Source organism: Myodes glareolus, chromosome 24, assembly GCF_982192425.1.
Source record: "Myodes glareolus chromosome 24, mMyoGla1.1, whole genome shotgun sequence".
In the NCBI taxonomy this organism is placed as follows: domain Eukaryota; kingdom Metazoa; phylum Chordata; class Mammalia; order Rodentia; family Cricetidae; genus Myodes; species Myodes glareolus.
Genome location: NC_142049.1, coordinates 21,280,667 through 21,299,517, shown reverse-complemented (window position 1 = coordinate 21,299,517; position 18,851 = coordinate 21,280,667). Strand labels below are relative to the sequence as shown.

General features: G+C 44.7%; 1 protein-coding gene across 6 annotated transcripts in view; it reads right to left on the bottom strand.

The window, feature by feature from the left end:
• Positions 1–6,069: 6,069 nt before the first annotated feature.
• Sv2b (synaptic vesicle glycoprotein 2B) overlaps positions 6,070–18,851 on the bottom strand; it is a 196,900-nt gene continuing 184,118 nt past the window's right edge. For all 6 annotated transcript variants that reach the window (XM_087901409.1, XM_087901408.1, XM_087901405.1 and 3 more), the window contains 4 exons: positions 18,077–18,210; positions 15,540–15,740; positions 11,532–11,691; positions 6,070–8,917 (listed from right to left, as the gene is read on the bottom strand). In XM_087901409.1, coding sequence (XP_087757535.1) covers positions 8,734–8,917; positions 11,532–11,691; positions 15,540–15,740; positions 18,077–18,210 — 679 coding nt within the window. In that variant the 3' untranslated portion in view covers positions 6,070–8,733. The remainder of the gene's footprint in view (positions 8,918–11,531; positions 11,692–15,539; positions 15,741–18,076; positions 18,211–18,851) is intronic.

Sequence of the window (18,851 nt, the reverse complement as noted above, 5' to 3'; positions counted from 1 at the left end):
CCCTACTGTGTAACCTGTGTCAGGGCTGAACCAACCCAGGTATTGAATGTCTTCAGTTCTCAGCATTCACCCAGCGTCTCTCCATCATTAAGGGTCATCCACTGTGACCACACAAACAAGTCACAGGTGTATGAAGAGGCAAGTCCTTTTCTGCCACGGTCTTGTGTCAGCGCTACATTTAAGATGGCTACTGATTTAGAAAACAGTAGCTAGGAGGCCCCGAAACACTGCTGACTGACAGCCAGTCTCCACTCAGGACTCTCTCCAAGATCAGTGGGTTGCTACACTGTTTGAGCAGCCAGGTGGTGGTGAGAACACTGGTATTTGTATATGCAATGTCTTTTGATCGTATCTGTCACTCACGCCCTCTTTAGCTCCTCCCCAAACCCCAGCATCCCACTCCCAACTTCACCTCATCCACTTCCCCTAATAACCCACTAAGCTGAACTAGCTCTACCCTTACCCCGGTGGGCATGGGTGTAAGACTGTCTCCATGGCAACACCCATGGAGCCACCCTGGGGAAAGCTGACTCTCCCTCCCACAGCATCCATCAACTGAATTTGTTTTAATGATAGGGATTTTTATTGAAAATAGGATTTTTCATACTAGGGATTGGCTTTGTGAACGCCAGAGGCAAGAGCTCTTCCCAAGTTGTGCCCCAACCCTTGATCCCTATTATGAGGAACTGTTTGGTCTTTGGTAGGCTATTTAATCTATGCTTCCAATCCCGCCATTTCTACAAACGAAACAGCACATCATTAAGTTATTACGGGGGCTAAGGGAGATAGTCCACATAGGTCCTTGTTGCAGTAAATGCTCAGTAAATTCCAGACAACATGCGGATTGCAAAGTTTGTAATATTAAAACTTAGCTCACTAATCATCAAATGGGATTTTTCTCCTCCATTTATGTGCCAAGGGGGAAAAGTATACTTGTTGGGCTATTTCAGGTTCCCAGGGAGAGTGAGGAGGAGAGGGTTCAAGGAGAGATTGGCGGCAGCTGGAGCATGGAAACCACAATGAGAAAGGCAGCCCGACTCGGCCGCATGCGCAGCACTGGCTGATGGATCCCTCGCTGCGGTGGCCGTGTAAGGCGCTATGTGTGGTACGATCAAGCTGACCGAGTTGCCAAGTCATGCTGAACTGGGTGGTCCCTTTGCCCACGGTTTGCAGACTTCCTCATAGCTGTGTGCCACTCAGTCGCCTGTGGTACCATAGGACTGGCCCTTGTGGCACAAAACTAAAGCAAAGTTGTCCTAAAGGTGTTTTACAGAAAGATGACAGACAGGCTTCCCAAGAAGCATATCGTCCTCTTTGCTGTGGGTGAGTACATGTCATCGGGCATCAGTAGTGTCGCAAATGCCTTCTTTGGGTGGGTCACGAGAGAAGAGAAAACGAGATGGATGGAGGCAGAATCGAGAGGAACATAGAAGACCTGCGATCATAAAGCACAAGGATGGACTAACGAGGCGGAATAAACGGAAGCAGCTCGGGGAAGGGAAGGAATGGGCCTAGAAAAGGCGGTGTGAGACCAAAACGCACGGAACAAAGTACAGGACACACATGCATGAAGATTCCATGAGGAAACCCCATTACTTTGTGTTCTGACCTTAAATGGTAATTTTTAAAAAATCCTCCCCAAATGTTTTCTTTACCTCTAAACTATTCTTCGCCCTTCACTAGGCAGCGTATTAGAGACTCCCGAGTCCCTGAAGCTACGACCGCTGGTAACGTCACTCCTAGGCACCATGGCGCCAGAAGCCTCTTGCAACAGAAGATAACGTCCTCCGTGGTTCACATCTAAAATGCTAGAGGTAACGTCTCACCTACTAAAAGACCTAGGATCGGCATCTGTGTGGCAGTTACTGGCGGAACCACTTTGCGGACATCCCAAGACCCGGAACAGCCACGGCTACGGTTCAGATGAGGTTTGTCCCCATTCAGACTCACGTAGGAGCCTAGTTCGCAATGCAAGGGTTCTGAAGGTTGGCAGGACCTTGGGGTGTGGTAGGCAGAGGGAGGAAATGACAGGATCACAATTCACCCTCGGGAAGAGATGAATGTCCGTCTCTGGAAGTGGGTGAGATCTGAATTAGTCCCGAAGACAGGGCATTATTGTAAAAGTGAGCCTGGTCCTTTCCCTGCCATCTTTCTTCCTCTCCCACCCTGTGACCTCTCTCTCTCTTATGACACCTTGTCACTGGCCATGGTGTGACGTAGCCAAGGAGTCCCTGACAGACGCTGGCACCGTGTTATTTAAGCTTCCCAACCACCAAAATCATGAACCTTATTAACCTTTTCATCGTACATTGCCCACCACAAGCATTCTGTTAGAAACACGCAATGAATGGAGACAGTCATCCAAACACATTTTGTCATTTCTCCAACACTGGCACTTTCCGAGGACCATCTCCCACCAAAGAATAAAACCTGTTAGGTCTTCAGATTTTCTCACTACCACCTAAAACTTTCCCAATTTAGGGCATGACTATGGAATTGGGAAAAGACAAAAGATAACCAGCATGTATTGCTGAGCTCTATAAGCCATCAAACTCTGAGTGTTTTCTCATACCTTAACCTATTTAACCCATCCAGAACAACACAGAAGGACATTTCTAGTCTGTTAAAGTTGAAGACCTCCAAGATCGGTCTGTGCCATATTTTCAAGTAGAATAACCTTATATAGCTCCACTCCTGAAGTCTAAAGTGTACTTATCACTCACGTTGCTGTTTGACCTATTTGAAATGAAACCTACTTTGCAAATTTGCATAAGCTATCTGATAAATATTTCAAATTGTAAAGTATCCTTCCATGTTTTGGTCTTATATAAAAATAAACTAAATTAAAACTGACTAATTCATGGCATGTAAATTAGGCAAAAAATGGTGTCTGTGTGTGTGTCTGGTATGTGGGTGTGTTTTGTGAGGCATTTTTCCTGTTTTTTATGTCATAAGGACCTATGTTGCATTTTGCTAAAATATAATTTTAAGATGTTGGGCTTCCTTTCAAGTCATCTACTAATCTCCCAGGATACGCACACATGTATTCAGAGCTACCTACACAGAATGCTTTCTCTGGCTCACCAGTCACAGCTAAGCAACCTACTACCAAAATCCTTTGAAAATCACGAGCTACAATAACATCCCATCTCTACTGTTCAATGTGAAAAACGCAGGTTGCCTTTAAAGTGAGCCTTCTTAAGACCGTGGAACCATGCCAGCAAGCACATCACATTCTTTCTAATGAAAGCTCTCTTCCTGTCAGCATTCTAGAGACCAGTAGAATTTGGTTGGCAATGCTTCGGGAGAAGGACCTGAACCAGCAAGACTCGTTTCTAATCCATTCATCAATTGCTTCAACGTTTTCCTCCTCATCCTTCAACAATTCCTTCGTGATATAATGTCCTTGGAAAGCCATTTTTTATTTATTTGCCTTTAGCACTGACACAAATTCCATATATTTACACTGTGCAGTGTACTCTGATATATAGATCTGTGCTGTGTGGAGGTGAACTATATAGATAATTATGGTCGTCGGAGATGGGGTTGCCTGATAATTCTGTGTCCAGTTGTGCATGTGTGCGCACACACTCTGATGCTTGCACAACTTCAGGGTTGCCCAACACTCATTTCTCAGCACACGCCTGCTTCCCTGGTTAAGCACATGCTTAAGTATCCATTGTCAGGAGGCTAACTCGAGCTAGTAAACTCTATATAATTATCTTTTTTTCCCCCTTTGGATGTAATAAAATGCTATTTTGTAGGCCTTTTATTCAGACTTTTGTTCAGACTGCTGAAGCCATCACAAGTGCTGATCTGAAGAAATCTGAACTACCGAGCACGTGTATCGTAAGCGAAGGTCAGGGCTGTCATTGCTGAGTGGCTTGCTCTCCAAGGTGTCAGTAGCTGTGATAGAGTCGATGTCCCTCCCTAAGTGAAATTATTAAATGTGGTGTCCACGCTAACTTCAGGAGAAGATCTCTCAGTGTGTCTTTTTGACCTCTTTAAAGTTTGTTGAGCCCATGGTGCCAAGGAAAGAGGGCAGCTGGGAAGCTAAATGTTTACTTAAAGTGAGGTGACCATGAGTACCCCCTATTCCTGAACTGAACCTTACACAGGTTATGGTCTGCTAAATAAATTCCCCACCCAACCCATAACTTACAAACAACTTTTATTCTTCTATTTCACATCTGTGAATAGCTCTAGGCTGTGTTTCATTCCATTATTAACCTTTGAGAAAGCCCCCCCACCCCCACTGCACAAAAGCCATGCATATAAATTCTTCACCATGCCTCTGCAAATTAAACAGAATGTGCTTTAAGCTTGCTTGAATTCAAAGGTGCTTTGTGAATGATTTGCTAATGGCTCTGGGCTATGTCCAAAGATGACAGAGCTACCCACACAGTAGCACAGCATTTTAAGTTGGGAAAATCCTCCTAGGATTGGGTACCTGGCACAGCACAAGGGCAAGGAAACTGTTCTGTAAAAATTGTGTTCCATGAGGTCTGCATGGAGGAAGGTGCCCAAACCTGCCTCATCTCTAATGGAAAAAGCTTCCCATCTTTGTCAAGAGTGTCACCACGCAAGGTCAGCTGATGGTCAGCAGGTCATACTCTACCTCAGTCTGTCATGATCACCAGGTAGGGAAAAGCTTTTAGGATCAAACTGTCACTACGGAGCCCTGGGAAGTCCATACAACAAAGGCACATTTGTCTGCCAAAACCTATAAACACAGCCAGCACCACAACAGACCAAGTGGAAATAGCCAAGGCAAACACCAGCAATCCCGGATGAAAGCCATCCCCAGAGTCTCGGAAGAGGCAGAGCTAGACCACTGGACATGGCCCAGAGGCCAAGACCTGAGGAAAACCACAGTCTTAAGAGATAAAAATGTCACCACTGACACCACTGAGTCCCTGATGTCTGCTCCTAATCAATACCTTTGAAATGTTGAAGAAGTATTATTGCTTCTCATGGGCTCACATGAGATTCTTGTTGAACTGATACTGGAAAAAAAAAAAAAAAAAGAACTCGTTCACCCCACTCCCACCCCACAAATCAAAGTACTTAGCTAAGGACAGGGTGTCTGCTTCTCCAAACACGGTCTGGAGACTAATGCCACCTGCGTCACATGAGAGTTTAAAGTGCCGATTCTCGGCCTCGTCCCCCATACTAAGTCAGAGTCTCTGGGGATGGGGCCAAGCAGTACGTTCAGATTGTGTTTGTGTGTGCGCGTGTACACGATCTGAGTACAGAGGCCAGAGACACTCTCTGGTGTCATTCTTCAAGCACTGTTTACCTTTTCCTTGGTGTCTCTTATTGGCCTGCGGTCTCCCCAAAGAGATGAGGCTGAATGTCAATCAATACCACGGATCCTCCTCTCTCTGCCTTCCAAGTATTGGACTTATTACCAAGTCACCATGTACAGCTCAGTTGGGTCCTGGGGATTGAGCTCGGGGCCTGATTCTTGCCAAGCAAGCACTTCGCTGGCTGAGATATTGCCCCATTCCCAAGTCCAGATGATTCTGATGAACAAGAAATTTAAGAAGAAAGATTCACTGGTCTGTCTTCTTTTTTTTTGTACCAAGGACTTCACTTTGAAGAAATGATGGTCATGCACCCAGTAAATATATTTCCCAGCATGCCCTGCAGCAAAGGAGATCAATGGTGTTCATGTGGAAGTAACTGGGAGGGACCTCCAGGAGAGCAGGTTTGAAAGGGCCTGGTTCAGTTGGGAGGGTTGGTCCAGAAAAAGAGACAGCATCATACTAGGCCTTTTACATACTTACACAGTCCTAGCACTGCAGGGGGCTGGGTCACATCGGCCAACCTCTCCAAGTCCCCATATGAAAAATTAAGAAAGGTCGAAGAGAGGATTCGGTCGCCTTAGGAATACAGAAGAGATCTAAGTGCCTGAAAATGGTCTCTAGCCTCAGTTCTTAGAGATTCATTTAACAATTATTTTTATTGTTTCTGCCGTGAGCCAATAGCCAGGGAACCCAGAGAAAGGAGTTATTTATTACATGATCTCAAGCTCTTGTGCTACAAATTTCAGAAACAGGACGCCTCTTTCACCAATTAGTTTTAATAAAACGAAAGATCAAAACTCAGCATCAGGAGATAACACAATGCAGTTGAGACTGTTGAAGGTAATGACTCCCAAACTGACCATCATAAACTATATCATGAACTGTCAACAGTCTGGTTCAATGAGGGATTGGCTCTTCCCTTTCACCCTCTAAGGATGCCATTAGGAGTCTCTCGGGGCAAAACGAGAGATGGATGGCTAAGAGTGTTGTACATTATCCCCCAGTGACCTGCCACTGAAACTATTTTTAAAGACACATTCATCTCATGGGGAGTGACAGCAGTTATGAGGTGGCCAGGTACCACGGCCAGATAATCCTTCATGAGAGGAGCTACAGACCATGGCTGCATCCTTCATACGGCCCAAGTGATGGATTGGGAACTGCCTTTGGTTGGTTAGGTAGATGGTTTAAGGATCCATAAACGCAGTGTAGGAGACAGAGCTTAGAAACTAAGCAGGGTTAGCCTACAAAGGGCTGCAGCCACCCCTGCACTCAAAAGGCAATCAGATTGCAGTTTACAAGATCCATCTGGCTGGAAAGGTAGACTCTGCCTTGGACATTTCTTAAGTGGCAGCTGCTCACTGGGTTATATTATCCCATTAGAGAGTACTGGTGTGAGGGATGTGTAATCACAGATTTATACAATTCTCTCACGGTCCTAGCTGATGCATTCCATATCATGAGAAAATGAGGAAGGGTATTAGAGCTATATTACAGAAAGTCTCTCGTTATCAACAGAGTGTTGCATTAGTTAATGTATATAAAACACCAGGAGAAGCATTAACACATTCTGTATATTTATATATATTTATATTTGGGGGAATCAGGGCATCGCATCAGAGCTGATGTGGCATCTTCCTTCCCTATACAGAAAGTAGTGGAGACGCCAAGAGAAGCAGAGTAAACATGTTATCTGGACTTGAAGATGGGAAGGAAGATCTCAAAAAAAAAAATCACTTTCCCCTTGCTGATTTATACTCAAGGATTACAGAAAGATGGCTTGAATTGTCATGGGAACTAAGCATTCTCACCAAACTGAGAAAACATTCAACGTAGCCATTAGTCTCATTGAGATTTGGGGAGGTCTCTACTAGGCAAAGGTTAGCACGTTACACTCCTGGGAATGCTGCAAATAAAGTAAGCAAACTAGTTCTTACAGACTGATGCTCCCCTGGCCCAGGCAAGCGCAGATCTAGTGACAGGACCACCTAGCTCCCTGTCTCTACCATTGCTAGATTATCCTGACGAAAAGCAAGTTGCTCTTTCAGCATCGAGTGAAGACCTCAGATGATGGCTGACACCGACCAGAGCAGTTTGCCCTGACTTCCTCTCCCCACTTACTTCCACAATGATGGTCTGAACTGGATCTCAGGAAAGATCCCTTAGAACGCTTATGAATGTACATAACACCCATCACAACCTAACTTTCACATTAACGGCCTGTTTCAGAAGCCCTCAACCAGGACAAAGAGCCCAGATTTCTCATAGGTCCCGAACATCTTAATAAATGTGCATCGTGCTTTCCTGCTAAATCAAACAGGAATAATTCACACTTTTGAAGAACTTTTTTTCCCAACCTTAGCCCGTTACCTGTGTTATGTTAGTCTCTATACAGAGAGCGCCCACAGCCATAAAACACTTTTTGTGTTGCTTCTGGGTAAACAGCAGTCAGAGGGCCCTTGGATTTGAGTTTCCCAAGTGATTGACATAGGAGAGAAAAGGAACTGCCCCGCTAAACTGAAAAGTCCCAAGGCGGAGAAAACTGCCCATGGCTTGCTTGGTGCATTCTCTTGACAGCAAGCTAGATGGCTGTATTGAAATTGTGCTCAATGTCATTCAGTTGCACCAAGTGTCCTGGGACCTTGAGTGGCAAGTCCTCCCCAAATATGGCTAAAACGCTGGTAACATGATCAGCTACCATTTGTCAAAGTAAAACCTCAAAACTGTTATATACAAACTTAGTTTACAGAACACCCATCCTTAAGTGTCTCTGACTCGAGTAAAGTCATAATAAATATCTGTCTTAATGTGTCACCTCTTCATCGTGCAAAGTTGAGGACGCTTGGGGAGAAAGTCTATACAGAATTTGCTTAAGTATTTGGTTTTCCAATATAGAATATCTTCAGTACTACTGTGCCAATTTTCAGATGGAAAATATGTTAGGTAATATTTCAAATGTAAATTTTGTTCTCCTCACCCAGTATTCATATGATGACTCCGACTCCCAACCAAGGCAACCTGCCAGGTCACAGGGCTTCTAGGAGCTATGTGGAGGAGCTTAAATGTTTCTTGTCCTCAACTTCAGTCTGAAATGCAAATCATTCCTTGCACCTCCTTTAGAGAAAGATACACTCCTTGCTCACTGTATTCATTTACTGGAGGGTCCTCCCCCTCCCTGCCTTGGATGGAGAGACCTTAAGAGAAGCACACAGCTCTGGGATCCTAAGGGTGACTCGGGGCACCCCTAGTCAATCACCTGAGTTAGGCATGTATTGACAACTGAAGTGGGTCCTAAACTAGGGATCACAAAGTCCATTTCTTCTCCCGCGTTGTCCATGATGTACATGGACAGGGAGAGGCGGGAGGCGTGGCTGTGCTCGAGTATCCTGGAGAAGATCTTCCCATCTTTCTCCCCAGGGGTTGTTCACATCAGGACCTGCTCTCGGGTCTCCGGCAGTCGGAGGGCGATCAGACCACCTCCAACCAGAGAAGCAGCAGCCAGAAGGATGGGGACCACTTTGGTTATCCCAACAAAGGAAGCGAAGATAGTGTTTCCCAGGATGGCGCCAAATTTGCACAATCCATTGAGGATGCCAAATGCTGTGGCCCTGCAAAAGAAGAACACAGCACTAGGTTCTGACCTTGTCATAAGAGGAGGAGTGTGGCAGTGAATTTTTTACCTAGATATAAAAACAATGTTTTCATTTTAGCCAACATTGGAAATACTGAATAATATAAAGATGTAGGGACACCCAGACTGTTAACATTCTGGAGTATTGCCATCAAGTTTCCTTACCTTCCCAAGCCTATCTCTTAGTAAAATAGCTAAGAGTAGTACTTGCTTACAGAAAAATATCAAGAAATAAAGCTGCATGCAAAATAAAGTGTGAGTACAGCTACTCCACAACACCCTATCCTGACAAAGACTGCTAGCTTACCCTGAAAAGCAGATCTCCAAGTATAAGACTACATTTCCCAGAATTCTTTGCTGCTGGCTGTGTGGGCGTGACTTAGTTTAGACTAAAGAGACAAAAGTGCAAGAGGCCTCTACCGCTACAGAGAAATTTCCCGAAGGTTTTGAGTGGGCTTTTGCTCTCCCTTCCTTTATTTCTTTTCCCCTTTTTGGCTTACTTCCTGCACAGAGGTAGTCTGTGGTGGTGTATAGACAAAGGATAGTAATAACACAGGAGCCTAAGCCATCTGCTCAAGCGCTAATAAAGAGCATATGCAGAGCCTAATCCCTCACGATAGAACCCAGTACTGGTTACTATCCCTAGATCGCATTTCAATGATAACCATCAGGAACCACACAGCCTGTCCTGATCCTGGCTGTATTATATAGCAGAGGTTGTCAACCTGTGGGTCACGACCCCTCTTGGAGTTTAACCACCCTTTCACCGGGATCCCCCTAATACCATCAGAAAACACAGATATTTATATTACAACTCATAGCAGTAGTAAAATCACAGTTATGAAATTAGCAACGAAAATAATACTATGACTGGGGCGTCACGACAACATGAGGAACTGTATTAAAGGGCTGCAGCATTAGGAAGGTTGAGAACCTTCCTAATACAGGAACAGTGTTCTTAAGATGGGCATTCCCTGGCTGAAGTGAAATGTTTCTTTTTTTATATCAAAAGTTTAAGAACGTTGGCATAGCTTTACAGTTACAGATTTTGTTCTATTGCTATCTATACCTGAACACCATGGTGTTTGGTTGTTTGGTCGGAAGCGTCACCTCAGCTCCCTGGCACCCCTTCATACAAAAAGTCTGGAATATTTAGCTGGGGACTTCACCCCAGCTCCTGGCATAAGCTCCCTCCCCTGGGAGGTACCTCAGTCCAAACTCAACCTCCAAGAAAGCCTGCCAAAGGGTAAGCCCTCCCCAGCGAAGGTCAAGACCACTCCAACAAGCTATTTAACTGCCCCCCAGAGAATGAACACGTGGTCTCTGGGTTCCCTGTGGTCTCCCCTTTTCCCTCTTTTCCAGGGGCCATGCAGAAGTATTGCCATCCATTAAACCTGGGCATTTTTTAATTACATCTGATTTAGTCTGACTGGGATTATTTGCATCGGTGGAGAGGTTTGTTGGCCAAGAAAATACTTAACACATGGTGGCTTATAAGCCCCAGTCCCAATCCTGGCCCTTCTGTGTTTGCCTTAATGTTATTCTATTTTCAGATGCATGCTTTTCTCAATAAAACTTAAAAGGATTTTTCTAAGTTTACAGGGAGAAAAAGACTGAATTTTTAATTATAATTTAAAAAAATAAATGAGACTTGACATTTTTCTAAGATTAAATTATCTTATCCATAATGAAGCTTGTCTTAATTTCTATTTTATGTCTCTTTTTATGGTGTAGTAAAAGTTTATGGTTTTATTCATGAATGTTTCAGGTTGGTTTTTAGATATTTTATAACTTCGATTATCAGATATATTTTGATAGCATTTTTAACTTTTTTGATACAGTTAAACATGTTCTAAGGTTTTTTTTTCCTGATCACCTATTATTTCTAAGTGTATCTTTATTTCACCCTCCTAAATTTCCTACCTGGAAAGTCACACCCCATTCAATAATGGCCACTGTCCTGTCCTTTACTATTTGTAAAACTTAGCATTTTGGGCTCTGGAAAGAGGTTTCAAACATGGTATGAGGTCACAACCATAGCCATCCAAACCCCGGATGCTCTGTAATCGACTTTAGGAATGTCACTAAAATACTTTTCAGAATTCCATTTACACATCCTCCGTACCAAGCCCATTCCTTAGGAGCAGTTCTCGGCCGCCCTTAAAACTCAAGATCCCTTTCGTGAAGAGAAACACCTACTGAGTAATGGTCTTGACCCTCTGCTTTCAAATGGAGAGTAAACCCTGGCAGTCCTGGACCGCTCTGCCTCCATTCACCTCTTCCTTGATGTCGTTCCCCCACCCACGCTGTTCCAAATCTTCACCTTTTCTCCTCAGCTCCCATTGGCAGGCCTGGGCTCAGCTGCCATGAGGACCGCATTATACACAAGGCTTTATCTTTATCACCCTAGCCCGCCCAGGTCCAGGCCTCTGTCACCATCTTGGAGAGAAAAATCAGTTGTCCCAGGATACGCTTGGAACGTGGACTCAATGGAGACCAATACTATGTGCGGTGCAAGATGCGGCGGAAAGTAAGTTTCTGACCAAAGAAACACACACAAGTCCTAGAGCGAAATCCGGGAAAGAACTGACCTCTGGTTGGTGGGATACAGCTCCACCGTGATAACATCCAGAGCATTCCACGCCGCGATGCTGGTCCCACAGAACAGGCATTGCCAGCCAATCATCGCAGACTCGCTGTTGCCAAAAAACAGGAAGAAGCAGCAGACTGCCGAGATGAGCATGGAACCACCTGTGGAGACAAGACAAGGGTCAAAAGAAACGTGAAGCCCGTGTCCTGGAGTCTGTTCCCCCACAGGATTTGCCCATCTTCCATCCCCACAGGCTCTACTGAAGTAACTTGCTACTTGAGTTATTAGGTCCATCTTCAACTTGGAAAGAGCACAAATGTGAAAAACAAACTCATACACATTTTAAATACAATTATATAGACTTGGGAAAGTGAATGTTGGCATATACACATGGAAAGGGAAGATATACATTTATATATACCTCAAAATTGAAGATATTAAAATTTAGCTTTTTATAAAGAGGTGTAAAATAAAAAATTAAAAACCCATGCTCATGTAGCTTACATTCCAGAGTGAACATCAAGGTGAACTACCAAGGGAAAATTCCAGAAGGGCTGTTCTTCTGCTTTGCTTTCGACCTGTTCCGATTTGGATTTTAAATGACTTCCCCCAAAAAAGCACATGTGTTGACTGAAGGGCCAGCCACAAAGCCGCAAAATTCAGATGTAGGGCCTCTGACATCATGGGTGGATTAATTATTTATGGATTATGGATTCATAGCTTAATAGAGTCTGAAGGAGGAGCTTTTTAATAAAAGTAGGCTCTCTCTCTGCTCCCAGGCCACTGTGAGAAGCTTGCACGTCCACATGTCCTTCCCATGATGCTCCACCTCAACACAAACCCTAAAAAAAGGTGGGCAAAGGACCATGGACCAATATCTCTGAAGTCAGGAGTCACAACTATTTCTTCCTTCTAAGTGGAAAGTCTAGGATGTTTTATCACAGCAACAGGAACATGACTCGGACACTCCCAACTCCATCCCAGAGATCTCCCTGCCCTCACAGTCCTATTACAGCAACCCTCTGGGAAGCTGACCTGCAAGAACCATTGTCACCATTATGGGAAGAGAGAGGGGCAGGATGCTCCATGATTCCTATCCCATTTTAGGAGTTTCAGTTTTGGCAATGGCTGCATCCCTCTGGGACCAAAGCATCTTGCAGGTTATTCTTCCGCTACCGGGCTCTGTGAATGCGGTTTTTCTCCCTTGGTTCCTGCCAGCAGAGGATGACATCTGCCACCCCACTTTTGCCAACGAGAGTCTTGCCTCCCTCATTTGTCCTCCCAAGCCTGGCCACACGTCTAAAGCTGCCCATCCGCAATGTCTTTTCACTAGGCCATCCCGGGTGAATTCTCCGACTAGGACCCCACCAACTGAGCTGGTGATAAGAGGCCCCATTTAAAAGGGGCTGTACCAAACCCTTTCCAAACCCAGGAACTCTACTCAGGAGAGCTTGGGAAGCCTCTGTTGATTCTGGTCATGTCAGAGCAGGCTACAGGCTGAACAGGAATGAAGGAGGGCGAGACCCCAAAGAAAGAAAGCAAAAGAAGTGGGTTCCAGCAAGCAGGTGGGTGAGCAGGTGAGGAGAAAGCCCCTCCTTGCCAGGAATCCAAATGCACAGCTGTCTCTAACAAGAAACTGCTTCCTGACAGGACCTCACCCTGGAGTCACACTGGAACCCTGGGACTTAGGCTCTAAGACTAGTGGGGCCTCTGGCTAAGGAACTAGAGAAAGATAACCATCAATCCAGACGCTGACCCCTGTGGGGAAAGGCAGAACTGTAAGCAGAAACTGCAGGCTCTTTCTAACAGCCAGGAGAGGAGCATGGGGGAGGGAGGCTGACATCTATGGGCCACAAGAATCCTGAGAACAATTCCCCCTAAAGGAATGTTCTCTTCAGCTGGACCAAGGTGAAGCTCAGCTAATAAATTCTGATAAATAAAAGACCATCGTCGAATCAAGCGATGGTCCAGGAAAGCTTTCTTGACTCCATGTTAATTGCTCCTACCTTTGAGCCTCCTGACCCATCGCCCTTTCATTTCCGTGACCCTGACACCTTGTCTAATTAAGAGGTCTGAGTTCAAATTCAAGCCTCACTGCTTCCTATCTGTGTGACTCTGAGTGGGTCATTTACGCTCTCTGTGGTGTCTCCATTTTCTGTCTGTAACATGTTAATAAAAAGAGTACCTGCCCCATGGGGTTATGTTATGGTTCGGGTTCAAATGCATTAATGCTTATGAAATGCTTGGAGCACAGCCTGGCGGATAATAAGCACCCCAGTGTTAGTTAAATGAAATCTCTAGCTTCTGTCTGTCTCTCTCAATCTATCGTTGGCTCTTTAAACATGAGGATGTTGACGGTCTCAATTACTGTTATATCCCCATTGCTTCCTCCCGTCTGGTGCAGAGTAAGGACTGTATAAATAAATGTTTATTAAATGAATAAATGACTGAGCAACAACCTCATTAAGGGAACTTCTACACTGTCCTTAATAAGAAATGACTGCAATTAGACAAGAGCCCCAAGGACTGAGCTGGACCAAGCTGCAGCAACCAGGCTGCCTTAAAGCAGCTCCCTGTATCCTGTCGGGATTCTGCCTAGGATTGGCTAGTGCTTCTTCTGAACTCATAGTACTGTAGCTGGTCCATGGCTCCAGGCCGTTCTGTAAAGGTGAGGGGTGCAGAGACTGAGCAACCATGGCCTGGGCATGCAAGCACTAGTGTTCTCAGTCTCTCTCTCTCTCTCTCTCTCTCTCTCTCTCTCTCTCTCTCTCTCTCTCTGTGTGTGTGTGTGTTTGTGTGTGTGTGTGTGTCTGTCTGTCTGTCTGTCTGTGTCTGTGTGTGTGTCTTTGAAGAGACTTTATCTGTTGTACCCAGGAGATGATGTTCCATCTTTCTGATGAGACAAAAAACCCAAGCCATAGGCACATCTTGTGTTCACCATTCTGAATATTCATCTCTTATTTATAATAATAATAAAAGTATAAAATACAATCCAAACACAAAGAAAGGTTTCTTCCCATGAAGACGTGATCTATTTTCCCTTCACCAACAAAATGACAGTGTGATCAGTGTGATTGATTTTGTTTCCCTTTGTGTTTTGACACTGGACAGTTTGGCATTAATTTTTCTGATCAACAACATCCTGGGGGCAGATCCTTAATGGTCTTTTTATTAATGTGTCTCCTGCCTTCCTAGCTCTGGTCTTAGCTCACATTTCGCACGCAGACCTCCCGGCCCTTAATGCACACATTCCACTTCCTATTGACCCCCTCACACTGTTGTGTTTCAGCTTCGGATGGCGCATGTCCTGGTGCAAGGAAGCAGGGCAGCTGTGAATGCAGATGCCACTCAAAGAGCCAGCAACACGCTGTGAGTTATACAATGTTCGGACTGTCTTATGTTCAGCCCTCACAAAATCCTCCCAGCTATTACACCTCATCTTATTAGGAAACCAAAACCCAGGGGAAAGCATATGTTCACAATCAAATGGCCGTGTGTGCAAGGATTTCAACATGAGTCTGTCCAACGAAGCCTAAACTAATTTTATGCAATTTAAAAGAGTTTTTATTCTTTAACTGTTCACCTATTCTTTTACAATTTCATACATATATAATAGAATTCAATCATAGTCCCAATATGTCTGTCATCCCCTCTCATTTCCACTATTAATCAACAGAAAGCTGCTTTTAAGAAAAATAATATGGTTTGCCTTGAATCATCAAACTATCGTTAAAGCACATTAAATATATTTTCTAAGTAATTTTATAAAGCAGCTGTGCTAGGTCTATTTGATCACTGCTAAGGGGGTGCTAATAGAACACCCTAGAAATTATGCAGGACCCTTGCCCAGCACCCTCAAATGCTTTCTACGAAACCCTCAGATCCTGCAAATGTGCCTCCTTGGTCTTACAGCAGTAGATCCAGCCTTACCTTGTGAAATATTTCTTTAAGAGAGGGAAGCAAACCATTGTGGCCAGGAGACCCGAATGCTCCACTGCGAGCAACTCACCAATCATCTTGAGTCTTCCGATTCTGTCCATGAGCAGGGCAGAAATTATGTTCCCAGGCAAGACAGACAGGCTGCCGAGAAAGCTGACGAGGTAAATCAGAAAATCGTTGTCCTCCTCAAAGTCCATGTGGCAGCCCTCCTTCTGCTCCAGAAAGGTAGAGTTGATGAAGCGGCAGTCAATGAACTTGTGCTTGTACAGGTCTGGGGAGAGAAAGAAGCCTTGGTTCATGTGAGTGGCGGGGAGCTGGGGAAAGACAGACAGACACGGAAACGCCCTCGTCATGAACAACCTGTAACCTCAAAGTCAAATGTTCAAGTTCCTGCGATGAAAAGAAACAAAACTGATACCAATTTCAGAGACATATTTTCACTTGGGTATGTTTGTATGGTATGTACATGAGTGTGTGTGTTCACATGTGTGTAGGTATATATGTGTGCACACGCATGTTAAGACGTGTTGGCCGTCTTTCTCAACCACTCTCCACTTTGTCTTTTGAGGCAGCGTCCTTCACTGAAGGTGGAGTTCACTTATTCCAGCTACTCCAGCTAGCCAGCTGCTCCGGCTACTCCAGCTACTCCAGCTAGCCAGCTTGCCCTGGGGACCCCCTGTCCCTGCCCCTCTAGGGCTGGGATGACAGGCATCAGTCACACCAGCTCAATCTTTGCACGGATTCTGAGGATGTAAACTCCAGCCCTCACACTTGTGCGGTTAAACACATCATCCAGGGCCTTTGGGGTTAGGGACTGGCAAAGCGCTGTCTGGGAAAGAATGAACACACACACACACTGTTCACACTCAAGAATTAGAGACAGCCTGAAGTCCACTTCAGAGCCCAGGCAGTAGCTTATTCAACACCCTAAACTTTCTCAAAAGTAAAAACCCCTCGCTGTGAAAACAACTCACGTGTTTTCCGACACCATCAAAGACCAACTTTCCGAGTAGAAAGAATGTTCAGTGGAAAAATCTGGGTTTGACAGCTGGACCCTATCACGAGCATTCATTTCCCTGAACGTCTGCCTATAAAACCAAAGGCATACAGGAGCTGGTGTGGCCAGATGGCTCAGGTGATAAGGTGCTTGTGCCAAGCTTGCCATGCAAGCCTCAGGACCTGGGTTCAGATCCCTGGCTCTTGCGTAAAAAAAAAAAAAAAAAAAAAAAAAGCCAATAGAGTAGCCTGTGTCTATAATCCTAGATTTGGGGAGTTGGTCACAGGACAATCTCTAGGACTTGCTGACCAATCTAACTAAATCGGTGAGCCCCAGGGTCAGTAAAAGGCCCTGTCTCAGAAAGTAAGGTGGAGAAGTGATTGAAAAAGACATTCAACATCAACCTCTGGCTTCCATATGTACACACAGAACTGAAGGCATACACCTGACTATGGCCTTTGCTTCTCCTAGCTCTGACATTAGCCAACTACAAATGTCGGCCAAAAAAATAAAAAATAAAAAAAGCCTATGCTGAGCATGCAAATGAAGAAGCATCATTGAAACTTAAAAGAATAAAAGGACATGGCAGTTTTTAATGACAAATAGAACTTCTGGAATTGGTTACTTTTAAGGTAAATCTAGGAAGAAATCCAGGAAGATATGTCCAATAACATTATTAGCAGCTGGAGGATTTTAGGGACCAGATGTTGAAACTTCCGAAGCTGGGAGAGTGCGGTGCAGAGACGCTGTGTGAACGGCCTGTTGGCGCGGATGCCAAGGAGAACGCGTAAATATGGACGTGAAGCAAGCAGTCCATGCAGGGTACAGCTTTCTGAGCCAGGTAATCGAGAAACAGTTCCCGATGCCAACTCCTTGCTAGCTGTGGCCCCCATCAATTGCCTAAGTCTGTTTCTTCTGCTCTAAGGTAGGGACAATCAGAATGCATGTCTCCACTGAGACCCTGAAGGGAAGGCTCTGGTACCCCTCAGTGAGCTCCCGTGTGTCCCAGCTGCACCGAAGGGGCTGCTAGTTCTGATGAGCACAGCAGAAATAGCAAGGGTGGTGGAGTCGAAGAATTCTGTTATTTTTTTTTTTCACTCATGAAAATCTGAAACGGTGAAATTCTAAAATGTTCTCAGTGGCTCGCCTTATGTGCCAAGTCTGAACAAAGGTAACATTCCCTTTTGATTCAGTATCATGAAAACAGTTTTCAATTGTGCAAGTTTTAAATTATGCAAGGTCTCCAGGAAGGAATCCAGGTTGAAAATGCAGCCCCCACCCCGGAATGCTGGTTTTATGAATGTCATAATGTAGTTTTGAATAGTATCAGTCTCATTCAGAAGAAGGCAGGCTCATTCAGATGAGGACATTCGGCAGTAGTTTTGCTTCAATTTGCATGTGAAAAAAGCTGAGGTATAGCTCAGACAAATGCCAGACTACCTCAGGGCACCTAATGTAGGGGGTAGAAGCCACTTCTTCCCCACTGAGGCTGGCATTCATGGCTGTGGATCTTTCACTATGGACACTTTCACGGTCACCTGGCTATGAGCTACGGCTTCTAAAGCCCAGGCCGCCTTTTTGTACTCCTCCCGGGGCGCCCACCTTCTTACCCGTGTTGTAGAAGATGGTGGACTCGATGGTGCAGTTCTTGAAATAGGTATCTGTGGATGTTACGTCTTCAAAATAACATTTGTCAAAGAATGTGTCCTCAAAGAGGACGTGTTTAAAATACATCTTTATGAACCTGCGGGAAAGACAGCATCCCTGAGTGAAGATTCCCAGGAAAAGAACATTTTGGGACCAAAATGGAAAACACAGAAGGACAAAAGCAAGTAGTCCGCCGCAAAGGTACTAGGACATAATTTCAAGCCAGACTATTGCCCCATTTCTCAGCTGTTTTTCTATTTCTGGCAATAAACTCTAGGGCCATGGAAGAAACATCTGGTCCGGGTGTATGTGGAGGACTCTGCCCCAGAGGCATAGCTCCCAAATTCAGGTCCACAGACCTTCCTATTAGAATGACAGAAATGTGAAAAGTACAAAATGGAGATATAGCCAACAGCTCACTTTCCCATGCGCCTTGAACCCATGCTGACCCCCAGGCAGATGGGCACTGTCCTGTACATTCATAGCAGAATGTAATCAGCACAGCCTCTTTGGGGGACATTTTCACAGAACTTAAATCTTACATTTCCTTTGACCTAGGAATTATCTTACAGATATTTGTTCATATATTCAAAAAATATACTTACTGGTCCTTATAGCTATACTGTTTATGATATCAATGGATTACTATGTCTATTCACCTATGAGTGTATATCTGCGTATTCATGAGAGCTAGAGAGATGACAGCTATCATACAGTATAATACTATATGGCCATTAT